Source organism: Corvus hawaiiensis, chromosome 28 (assembly GCF_020740725.1).
Source record: "Corvus hawaiiensis isolate bCorHaw1 chromosome 28, bCorHaw1.pri.cur, whole genome shotgun sequence".
NCBI classification, from domain to species: Eukaryota; Metazoa; Chordata; class Aves; order Passeriformes; family Corvidae; genus Corvus; species Corvus hawaiiensis.
Genome location: NC_063240.1, coordinates 2,720,755 through 2,732,792, shown reverse-complemented (window position 1 = coordinate 2,732,792; position 12,038 = coordinate 2,720,755). Strand labels below are relative to the sequence as shown.

Genomic DNA, 12,038 nt, shown 5'->3' with positions numbered 1-12,038 from the left:
GCGGCCGGGCAGCCCCGCCGGTGCGAGCCCCTTTCGGCCGGGCCGGGGCGGGCCCCGCGCGGCGCTCAGAGAGGAGGCGGAGAGCCCGAGAGCACAGCACAGACTGCAGAACGCTTTATCAGAGCGGGGTACAGATCTCTGGAAAAGGGGCGCCCCGGAGAAGGAGGAGAAAAACCCTCAAAACAACCGAGAAAAAAAAAAAAAAAAGCGCCCAGGCCTCGAGCCCCGGAACAGAGACGGGATAACACCCCAACATCGGCGTCCCCGTCCGGCTGCAGCGCCCGCGCCCCCTCCGCCGAGCATCCAGCACACGGGCGCGTGTGGGAACAGCGATATCCACGGGGACATCCACCGGGACACGCGTGGGGACAGGGACAGCCACCGGGACAGACGTGGGTGGGAACCGGGACAGCCACCGGGACAGACGTGGGTGGGAACCGGGACAGCCACCGGGACACACAGCGCGTGTAGACATGGACAGAAAAAAACCTTCAGGCACGGCCCAAGACGCCTCAGCCCTGGCTTTCTCCTTGTCCACTCGGGAAGCGCTGGAGCAGTGGCTGGGAATGAGAAGGGGAATGCGGGGGGCGACGGAGCCCTGCGAACGCCTCTGCCTTGGACCAAGTCCTGTGAGTGCTCTGCCTTCTAAAAAACTCCCCGAAGTGCAATTCCGGCACACGCCGCGGGAGACACAGCGGCAGCCAAAAGCTGCACCCCCTCTGTATGTGTTGAGTGTCTCTCTACGAGCTCCTGGGTTTGCCCCAGAGCCTTTACAGGAGCCTGACTACAAACTCCAGGACAGAGATGCCCATTTTCTCCTGCCAGCCCCTTACCTGGCAGGGAGAGCTCACCTGCAGCCCCAGCACCAGGCAATGGTCAGGGCATGTCCCACAGAGCCTGAGATCCTGTGTGGGACGACAGGGATGGACAGCAGTGGCACACAGACCTATGTGGGAAGGGGCTGTCCTGCGGGGTCGAATCTCAGAGTACAAGACACATGGATGAGAGAGCCTGGACAGCACCTGCTGGGTCACTCAGGAGAGCCCAGCAGAGAACAGCAACTCAAGTCCAGAATGAGCTGAAGTGCAGCTGGAGGAACGTTCAGACCAAGGATGCTCTTTTCCATGGGCAAGTGCTGCTCCTGCCCAGGCAGCACTGGCAGTGCCTGTGACATGCTCCAGAGCTGCTGCTGCTCCCCTGCAGTGCCATGCAGAGGGGGGCCAAGAATGAGCTCTAAAATCCAAGGTCCTTTCATGAAGCCTCTGTGGGAAGCAGAGACTGAACAGTTCCCCAGCACTGAGCTGCTGGGACAGGAGGTGACACGACAGGGACTGTGCCAGCCTGAACAGGGGCAGTTTCCATTTCAGATCAGCATCTCCCTACAGGAAGGTTCCTCCTTGTCCCCTTGACAAAGCTGTTCTAAGCCTTTGCCTGTCCTCTTACAGGACCACCCCCACCCGTCCAGACCTGCTCCAGAGGGTCATTACAGAACTGCACAAGGATCATCTCAAAAAGGGAAGACAATTCTTTGAAATGAACATGCTGCAGGAGCTCTGGGTTCACCTCCTCTCTCAGGACCCAAGCACAGCTCCAGCTCACAAAGCTCATTCTCTGGGACACTCCCTGCACAGAGGCCAAGCAGCTTTAGAGACCCCTAGAAATAAGGGGAAAGAATAAAATCTCCATCAGCAATGCTTAAACCATCTCAAAAAAGAGGCTTGATTTCAGGTGGCTGGAAAGTCCTGATGAGGCCAAACACTCCAGCTCCTGACCGAGGTGGTCCCAGGGCAGGGGCCTGGGTCAGAACAGCTCGAGCCCACCCTGGTTCCCCCCCAGAGCCCCCTCCTCCAGCACAGCACTCAACAGCAGCCCTTGCAGCAGGGGTGTGGCTCCCTCTGGCTGTTCTATGCACACTGCTGGAGGAAAAATAGGTTGCATTTTTAGCTTTTTGAAGCCCCTTGCCTTGAGCCCAGAGGCAGGTGAGGCTGTAGGTATTGCACGGCTCCCATTCCCCTCCACCAAGCCCTGAGCCCCCCCCAGCCTGCAGAGCCCCCCGGGTGGCACAGGCAGGTGGGCTGGGGCAGGAGCTGCAGCTGGGAGAACGAGCTGCCAAGCAGCGACGGAAAGGGGAGAGTTTCTTGAGAGACTTTTGATAGACTATTTGGTAAATACATGGATACATGAACAGCAGCAACTTGCACAATCCCCAGACTGTGCTCCCAAGAAGCACAATTCGCAGCCTTCTGCATCCACAGGCAGGGAAGGGAAGTCCAGGTCCTGTATTCCAGGCAAGAAAAAAACCCATCAGTTCCTGAAGAGTCTCACTAAGTTCAGCACAGTACAGAAGGAAGAGCTTCCCATCAGCTCAGCTACCTCCTGGGACCCAACATAACCGCTCCTGAGTGCTGCTGTGAAGACAGATTGTGGGGACTGAGGCCTGAGAGCAGGGTCCTGCTTCCCCACCCCTCTACAGGGAATCCCGAGGACAGTGAAGATTGTAAAGGGAATAAAGAGATTTCAACCCTCTTTCTCAAGTGAGGTTCATAAAGCACACGAACAAGACCTGTCTCCCTCTGGTCTAAAGGATTTCCTGTTTTCTCTCTGGGAGATGAGGATGGGATTGCTGGATTCCAGACAATGCTATGATATGTGTCCTGCTGATGGATGAGCCTCAACACTACCCCGTGACACCGAATTCTCTCACCTATAGCCTGCAGCCCTCGCAAAGCAAACCCTCTCAGACACCCGCAGCAGGGATTTCCACCAGCAGACGTGACCCCAAGCAACACCCCAGTCACCCAGCTTTCTGTCCAAGAGTCCATGAGCACAGCAGTGCTGGCACAATTCCATGGCAGAGCCAGGCTTCTGTTCCTGCCTCCAGCGATTGAACATCTCCCTGCCTGCCCTGAGGGGCGGAGGGGACTTGTAAACCCAGTGTCCGTGACCCCAGGGTACACCCACGAGCAGGTGAGGGGCTGAGTGGCTCCAGGAGGATGCAGGGTCTGGACAAGCCCCACATGGGCCGGGCAGAGTGGGGAACTCGCCCTCCAACGCGGCCGGGCTTGGGAGGTGCCCAGTTCCCATCTGTCCGTGCCCGTGGGTCCGGAGCAGGCGGCGGCCGGTCGGATGAAGCGTGGACTCCAAGCACAGAGGGAGGGGTGGCGCAGCAGTGCAGCATAGGGTGAAGGTGGAGCCCGTCACGACTTCGGGGAGAGCCGAGGAGTCCATGTCACTGTCGCCAGGAACTGTGTGCTGCCCCGCAGTGGTACAGACAGGAGAAGTCGCTAGGGAGTTTGGATCCAAGTGAATTGGCATGGCTACTTTGGACTATGGTAGCATGGGAGCAATTCTATTCCATGGCCTTTAATACATTTCATTTTCATAGCACCTTTCATCCCAGGGTTTAAGTGCTGTAACAGAAGTGGGTACTGTGCACCCATTAGCACAGGGGAAACCGAGGCACAGAATGGTTTAGTGACTCGCCTTGGGCCACTCGGAAAAACCGTGGCAGAGTCTGGACAGCCTTAAACCTCCTGACTCCCTCAGTTGGTCAGACCACACTGCTGCCTCGCATGAAGCCACTCCGGTCCCTGCCCTCCCCAGCAATGTGCTCCTACCCATTCTTCGGTGAGGTCTCATGCTCCTTTCTGATGAACAAATATATGACCCAAAAAAAAAAAAAAGAAAAAAAGAAAAAAAAGTAAAAAAAAAAAGTGCAGTAAACTAAATGTTTAAAAAAGCACATTTGTGCTGTCTCTGTGCAAAGATAAAAGAAATAAATACATGATTACAAAATTAAAAAGGTTCACAGTATCACACATGGATAGGTAGCTACGGTAGTGCACGTCTGGAAAACACTGTGGTACTACCCAGGATTCTCTACATCCAGCTGGAATTCTCTGCTGGGAGCTGCGGGTGAGCGGGTGGTTTCTTTGCTGCCCACATCTGGGATAAGTAGAAATACATGGTTATAGTTTTGCTCCATTCTGAAACGCAGTGCCCGGGATCCTGCAGTGCAGCAATACTGGTGTCAGCAAGCTCTTCCCCATCCCACTGGAATGGCTGCATCAACGAAAAGGGAACACATCGACCTGCAGAGGGAATCGCTGCTCTCTGGGACTTCTGTGTCTGCATAGAGATTACTGCAAGAGGCAGAGAGAAGAGAGTCACAGAATCATGGAATCATTAAGGTGGGCAAAGACCTCCAAGATTACCAAGTCCAACCATCAGCCCAGCACCACCACCATGCTGTTTGACCACTGCCAGGGCCAGTGACTCCACCACTGCCCTGGGCAGCCTGTTCCAATACCTGACAATCCCCTTTCAGTGAAGAAATTTTACCAAATATCCAACCTAAACCTCCCCTAGCACAGCTTGAGGCTGTTTCCTCTTGTCCTGTCCCTTGTTGCCTGGGAGCAGATCCCAACCCCCGCCTGGCTGCACCCTCCTGTCAGGGAGTTGTGGAGAGCAAGGTCTCCCCTGAGCCTCCTTTTCTCCAGGCTGAGCCCCCCCAGCTGCTCCTCATCACACTTGTGTTTCAGCCCCTTCCCCAGCTCCACTCCCTTCTCTGGACACGCTCCAGCCCCTCAATGTCTTTCTGGTCGTGAGGGGAAAGAGAACCAACCCCTGAGCACCAGTGCCCACATCAGTCAGGTCTGTGTCCCGCCAACTTCCCAGCACAACCAGAGAGGCTGTTCTACATCCTCCAGCAATGGCAACATGTCTGGAAAACCTGAGGTCCCCAAAGCTTTCCCTGCACCAAACAACTGGGAATAAGCCACAGCCCTTGCTGAGCGGGCCGGGGCTCTGCCAGCACAGAGCTGACCCGGGAGGCAGCCGGGCTCTGCTGCAGCCATGCAGGAGCCCCAGGCTGCCAGAGGCCAAGCTGATCTTGCAGAGGGAGCACAAACTCTGACCTCGACCCACCGGGCACCCGGCACACGGCTGTTGGACACTTACTGTATCGCTCTCCTCATCGGAGACAGAGTGGAGCTGAGCGCTATAGTGGAGCGGGGAGTAAACCCAACTCCTCTCGTCTGTCGGCTGCCAGAGTGGCCAGAGACGGCAGGGAGAATGCAGGGAGAGCAGCAGCAGAGCAGGGAGCAAAGGAGAGAAGAGGAAAAAATAAAAGGAGAAAATAAAAAGAGTAGGAGACAATACAGTAAGAACAGCTGTCCACCTGGAGGGAGAGCACTGAGCCCAGAGCCAGCTCTCAGCAGAGGAGCCCTCCTCATCCTCAGCACGTACCTGCTCCCTGCCAGCCGGGACACGGGACCTGCGCCAGCTGCAGTGGGGGTGGCACAACCTCTCCTCTTGTAGGGACAGAGTTTTAGAGCTTTTGAGATGTCAGGGAAACCTCAGCGCCCTGCCATGGCATCACCCCGGCTCCAGAGAAACCTAGAGACTTGGGAAGTGACTTACCTAAGAGCAGTGACAGCTCTGGGTTCCTGCTACCCGATACCAGCTCTCACCCTCCCATTTCTAGAGCCCTGTGCATGCTACAAACTGATATCCAGGAGGGCTTTTACAGGGAAACTGGATTTGTTTGCTGTGCCTTCCTCCTTCTCTGCAGAAGGCAGCGGAGCTGGGGTGAGACCATGGCGGATGGTGGCCACAGAAAGGAAACAGTTATTGCTGAGATCCTGGGGACAGTGGGGTGATGGGAACAAGTACAACACAGGAGGCAAAACACAACTGGACCCTGGAAAGAATGAGGGGAAGGAGGTGTGCCTTGAGGGACAGTTATCACAGCACTGGGCATTGGTGTGAGAAGACACACTCTGCTGCCAACACAGCACAGATTCAAGGGCTGGTCTCTGCTTCCAGGGTTCCCAGGGGCAATTTACATTGTGAACAGGCTCTTTTAGTCTCCAGTAGAGCTCCCACAGAGAGGGAACTGCCCCCTTTGACACAGCCTGGCATTTGCAAAGGAAGAGAAACAGAACTGGGTGCTTGGAAGAAGCCTGGGTGTTCCCAGCCCAGGAACTGTGACAGTCTACAATGTACAAGGAACTACAAGAAGCCAGAGAAGCTTTGAAGCACTGGGCTCCACATGCTGAACCCTCCAGTAACTGCAGCTCCATTAGTAGAGACCAGTGGGTCTGGGAGGAAGGAGGGTTGAGAAACCCCTTTCTGGAGCTTCTCTCAGGGCTCTGTCAGAGGTACAGGAAAGCTCCCCACCACATCAAGCATGATCCACATCCTCTTTTTTATCCATCCTGACTGAACCACATGCTCCAGCCAGTCTCTTTCAGAGCCTTTTAGGAGCTTGGATGCATGCGGGGAGCTGCGGGAGATAAAGGAGCATCCAGTGCTTGGCACTACCCCTCCCGGTGCCGGAGCAGGCAAACCCAGCTGAGGGGCAGGAGGAGCTGCAGGAGGAGTTGCCTGTTTGCCCACAGAGGTGCAGCACCTTCCTCATGCCATCAGCCACGGCAAGGGGCACATTCCTGCCCCTGCTTCCCCATGCACCTTGCCCAGTACCCAAATGGGAGCACCAGGCTGCACCAGCACTTGTGCGAGGCTCCGGCAGCACTGCCAGCACCCCGTGGGGACAGCAGCTCTCCCAAAGCCTGAGAAGGGAAATGCTAAACCCCAGAACAATCTCAGCTCTAGATTCAGCCCCTAAAACTCAAATGCCTCCCTGCATCTTTTGGAAAGTAAAATCCTCCCTGCTCACAGAACACCTTCAGTGAGGAGGGAGCACACTGGTGATGCTGAGAAGGGCTGGAGAGCTGAAACCAGCCCTAACTCAGCACCACCTCCTGCCTCATTTAGTTTATGAGCTGCTCCCCACAAGCCAAAACAGTTCTGTTTGCAACTGGATTTTTGGAAGCTTCGAAACATCTTAATGGTGTCTTTAAAACTCTCTTCCTGGGCTGAGGGAGCTGAGCCTGACATCATCTATAGAGGCCCCGGTGCCTCCCTGGCCAGGTCTGGTGCTCAGAATCACAGACCAGTTTGGATTGGAAGATCACCCAGTATCCCCCCTTGCCATGGGCAGGGACACCTTCCACCATCCCAGGCTGCTTCAAGCCCATCCAAGCTAGCCTTGGACACTGCCAGGGATGGGGCAACCACAGGTTCTCTGGGCAACCTGTGCCAGGGCCTCATCACTCTCACTTTTCCCAAGGGCTGGGTGACATTACGGCCCATGCCGGGGTAGGAGCTGTGTCACCAGTCTGCAGAAAAGCAGGACAGAGCTCATGATTCTCCCAGATCCTACAAGGAGATCCACTGGTGTCATTTCAGTATGCTTCCCCCATTTCTGCTGGGCTGGTTCCTAATGCCCACTCAATCCAGAGCCCCAGCCGTCGAGGGAAATGGGGTGCTGGCCCCAGTGTTTCAAAGCTGCAGCTCTGCTCCCCTACATGCTGTGCTGGCATGGTCACTTACAATCCCAGAGGAATGCGAGGTAGTTCGGAGTCTGCGCTGGCGGGGAGAGTAAATCCAGTACCTCCCATCTGTGAACTGGGTGGCCCAGGACAAGTGAGGTGAGAAAGGAAACAGAGGAAAAAAAGGGTGATGTGAAAGAGAGGATGAAAGAGAAAGCAAAAAACAAGGGGTTGGGCAACTCCAGGCCTGAACGGGTGAGCAGGTGGGAAAGCCGTGCAGGGGAGAGCAGGGGAGAGCGGTGCCCATGCCCTGCCACACTCTGCACTTTTATTCCCTGGGGATGAACAGGAGAATGAAGTGCTCTCCAGGAGCAGACTTGCAGTGATCAGATCACAGTCCTCTGGGACTGGCCAAATCCTCCTCTGTACACACCAACCCTTCACCCACCATTGCCCCTGAGCACTCCTGTAGGAGCAGCTGTGGTGCTGCTTGAGCACACGGGTGCAGCCTCACCTGAGCTCCAGCTCAAGTGGCTTTCCAAGGAGAGCGCCCATGGGAACCCCAATCAGCTTTTCCCTTCATCCCAGCAGTGACAAACACTCCACAGCACACGACACACATTTAATGCAAAACTCAGACTCAGATGAAGTATGAAATGCTGATGAGCAGTCAGTCACGCTCTCAAGAACACTCTGCAGAATTTTCTCTTGGACAGAGGTGCCCCTCAAGCTGGGCGGAGTCCATATGCCCAGGGACAGGGAGGAAGAGGAGCTGACCCTCGCTAGAAGACACTTGCCAGGAGAGCAGGCAGGATTTGCCTGCACACAGCTGCCATCCACAGGCAAGGAAGGGGCAGCCGTGTTAGAGGAGCCGTTTGCATTTTGAACAGCATGCATCCAACTCCAAACAAGCTGTAAAACAGGGCTGATTCCTTCCACAGCTCCCACGAGCCTCACAGTGACTCGGCAATGAGTGAGCAGCTCTGCAGCAGAGTCACAAGAGCTCAGGGAAAGGCCAATGCTGCATTTTAGTTTAGCCTGAAGGAGCCCATCACATGGGCTCAGCTCATCTCCAGCACCACAGAACCAACAGCAACAAGTTGGAGCAGGGAGAAGCCGGGCACCTCTTTTAATGAGGGTTCCAGTGCCAAGGCATGAGAGAGAGCTCAGCTCTCGTGGGACAGGCACTCAGCTCTGCTCCGCGAATCCATGGGACAGGTACATGTTGCTAAAAAACCTCTTCTCTGGTCTGCAGAAGTTGCTCAGCCACTGTGGGAGCTGAGTGAGGACCAGTGCCAGGCTCCATGGCACTCTGCTGCCAACCACCAACTTACTCCCTGGCTCAGCACTAGACTCCCACTGCATCACCTAATGCAGCCTGCAGGGAAAGGAAAAGCCGGAGTTCACCAAAGCCCAAGGTCACCCTCTGCAACCACCTCCCCTTGGGTCTAGGCCATGTTTGTGTCAGGAAAGCAGCCAAGATCTCTGGCTGAGGAAGGAAGAACCTCTCTGTTGCACCCACATCACCTTGGCTTGTCCCAGGAGCAAATGTGCTGGCCTAGATAAGCACTTGTGCTTGGAAGTAGAGCAGCACAGCTACAGCTACATCCACAGCAGGAGTGCCACCTGTGTGAGCCCCACTAGATGCTGGTTTGAGTTCTCCAAGGGTTAATCCAGTTCTCTGCATTCAGAAACCCACCCAGCATCAAGGTCTCAAGGTGCTCTACACCAAGATGGCGCAGGGCAGCCACTGCCCTGCACCCAACTGCCTGGAATGGATACTGACAGCCTTGTCCAACCCTTCCCATCACACCCCAAGGGTCAGGTGGAGAAGGTCTCTTACAAAGTATATGTCTGTGACTGGCACGTCGTCTTCATCCGAGGCCTGGCTGGCTGGTTCCGAGGCCTGGCTGGCCGTCTCCACCTCTACGGTGGCTGTGGATGTGACAATGGCACAGGCTGAAGAAGCTGCCTCTCTGCAAAGGGGAAAGAAATGACAGTCTAGTCACTGCAATCAGGACAGGAGCAAGCAGAATTGATTTATTACAGAGGAGCTGAAGATGCTATGCTGTCACATCCTGAAAGGTCAGGGCAGGGCAGGGCAGGTCAGAACTGTTCTCAGCCTCACCCAACACCCAGCAAAGCTGGAGACCGGCAAAGCCTCCAGCACAAGCAGCCACAGGTCAAAACCCACCGTGTGGGCTCTGCTCGACACTCTTAAACCACTCACTCTTTGACCTTTTCTTCTTCAGGAGCTACAATCTCAACGTCACACTTGGGCTCCAGCTCGACACTGATTTGCTGAACCTCCTCCTCGACCCGCACCTCCTCGTGTGACCTGGAAACCAAAGAGAGACAGGCCCAAAGGCTCAGCTGGGCAGGAGTTATGCACAGCCCTCAATTTTAGGTCAGCCTGAATCAGTCCTGAGCCAGCCAAGCCTCTTGTGCAGCTCTGCCCCAGCACAGCGCTGCTGCTGCTGTGACTGTGGCACCCGGCTCCCAGCCGCAGACAGTGGCTGGTTTCAGCTCAGAGGGAGCACTCAGACCTCTCAGCATTGAGGGTTTGGATAACCAAAACTCCCAGGAAAAAGAGTCAGTCCTGGAAGATTGCAGCACTCAGGAATAACATGGTGGGAGAAGAGGACAAGAGCAAAGGAGTTAAACAACCAGTGCTGTAGGAAAGATGGGCAGTGTCAGATGGAGCATGGGAGCAAAGAGAACTGGCCTCCAGGGAAAACTTGTATCCAGAGTTAGCCCGGCACCAGGCCAGAGCCTCTGACCTCTTCCAAGACTCCCAGCACATTAAAGCTGCTCCAGGGTTGACATCAGATTTATTTGCACACTCTGGAACTGTTTCTGACAGTCTTCACTTTAATACCTCATGTTATTAGAGTAATTACTTGTGCCAGCAGGGCTGGCTCCACTGTCCCCATGGGAAGGAGGAGCGGGAGCCTGCCAAGCCAAGGGGCAGTTGTCAGAGAAGGGCTGAGCTCTGGGTTCACTGACAGCACTGCCCTGCTCCAGGCTGGCTCTGACCAGAGCTGGGGCCAGTGGGCAGCAACTTCTGTCCAGCTCCACGCAAGGAGCTCGCTCCTCTCTTCCTCACAGGGCTGGACCTCAAACCTGGAGTGAATTCCCCAGCAGACAAGAATAACCAGAGGCGTGACACATTCTTGAGCAAATTGGGTAAGGCTTTTTCCATCTCAGCTCAGGAATGTAAATTCTTGGTTTAATAAATTTGTGCTTGCACTGGTTTTCACCAGGGGATCCCAGAGAGCTCTACAAGTACACAGGTCCCTGCTCTCCCAGGAAGGGCACATGGAGGCACTGGCACTAGAAGGGACAAATTAGGCAAAAAACAGCAAAGGTGGCCTGCAGACAAACACCTGCAGAGGGTCAGTGTAGCTTTGGTAAATTTGTAACAGACAGATCTACTCTGACCAAGTCACTGAGCTCCCTGAATGCTCCCAGGTCACTCTGATTCACCTGACCTATTTCTGGAGGAGCAGTCACATACTACAGCAGCTCCCTCCCTCCATGAGGCACCATTGAGTCCAAACTGTTTTGGATGAAGTCCCTGCATTTGCCACATGGGCACCACCACTGGGGCCTGGGTTTAAGTCTCCAATTTTCAGCAATTTCTAGCACTGGATTCTACAGGATATGAGGTACTCCACAAGCCCCTGACACTTCACACAGCGAGACCCTCCAGGGACAGAAATTTGCCAGGATTCAGCAACATGCAGCATCCAGAGGTATTTTCATTGGGAAATACCACAGAAAGGGATTTTTTCACAATGCACATCAACTGAACTCAGCAAACCACTCAAAGCTTGGAACAACGGCAGATGCCTGTAACATGGGGCAAACCCTCATCTTCCAAAGTCCTTTCCTTCCAAGCACCAAACACTGATGCAGGGAGAGAGGACATCAGCCTGTCAGGCTCCTCTGGCTATGGCACATCCTGGGACTGAGTCTCTGATGTCATTTCAAAGCCTACTACACCTACACAGTGTCCTGGAAAGCAGGGCAGAGCCAGCAGCATCTGCTGGCTCCTCGTGCAGATCCTGCTGACATGGGCAATGGGGTCATTTTTACTGGTGCAAAATAATTCCACAATAACGCACAGTAATTCCATGATATGAGCCTCTGATTTAAATCAGACACCCCTCTGCAGCACAGCATTTCTATCCTGCCTTGTCCTTGGCTCTAAGACACCACAGGAGGGAAAAAACCTCACAGATTTCTGAAGACAGTGGAAGCTACTTCTGTGGGGACTGAGGGTGCTCAGTGCCTTCTGAAGTCAGAGGCCTTTCACTTTGCCCAGGCCACAAGCAGATGCTCAGAGGAGGAAAGTTCCTGCTGTCAAGGCTCACTTACTCTCTTAAAGGGACTTAAATGACCTTCCTTGACTCTGGTGCTGGGTGGGTGGGTAAATTTGGACAACACTGTTGTCCCCTTTCCTATCAAATAACTGTGCTATTTTCAAAATACTAAGAGATCTGCTTGCAATGAAAATTCTATGTAAGAAATGGGGATCATCTGATTGCAGAAGCAGCTCAGCATCCTGCAGAGGACCATGCCAAAATCCTGGAGCTGCTGAAATTCCCACTCAGCCCTCTAAGAGACCTTTGCACAGGGATAAACATGAGGTCTCTGTGCAGCAGAGAGAAGATGAGAAAAGAAGATAGGAGACCCATTTCT

General features: G+C 54.5%; 1 protein-coding gene across 10 annotated transcripts in view; it reads right to left on the bottom strand.

The window, feature by feature from the left end:
* Positions 1-91: 91 nt before the first annotated feature.
* PIP5K1C (phosphatidylinositol-4-phosphate 5-kinase type 1 gamma) overlaps positions 92-12,038 on the bottom strand; it is a 52,055-nt gene continuing 40,108 nt past the window's right edge. For 5 of the 10 annotated variants that reach the window (XM_048287567.1, XM_048287568.1, XM_048287569.1 and 2 more), the window contains 5 exons: positions 9,565-9,672; positions 9,178-9,310; positions 7,396-7,470; positions 4,960-5,043; positions 92-4,142 (listed from right to left, as the gene is read on the bottom strand). In XM_048287567.1, the coding sequence (XP_048143524.1) occupies positions 4,140-4,142; positions 4,960-5,043; positions 7,396-7,470; positions 9,178-9,310; positions 9,565-9,672 (403 nt within the window). In that variant the 3' untranslated portion in view covers positions 92-4,139. The other 5 variants (XM_048287572.1, XM_048287573.1, XM_048287574.1 and 2 more) reach the window with 3 other exon arrangements.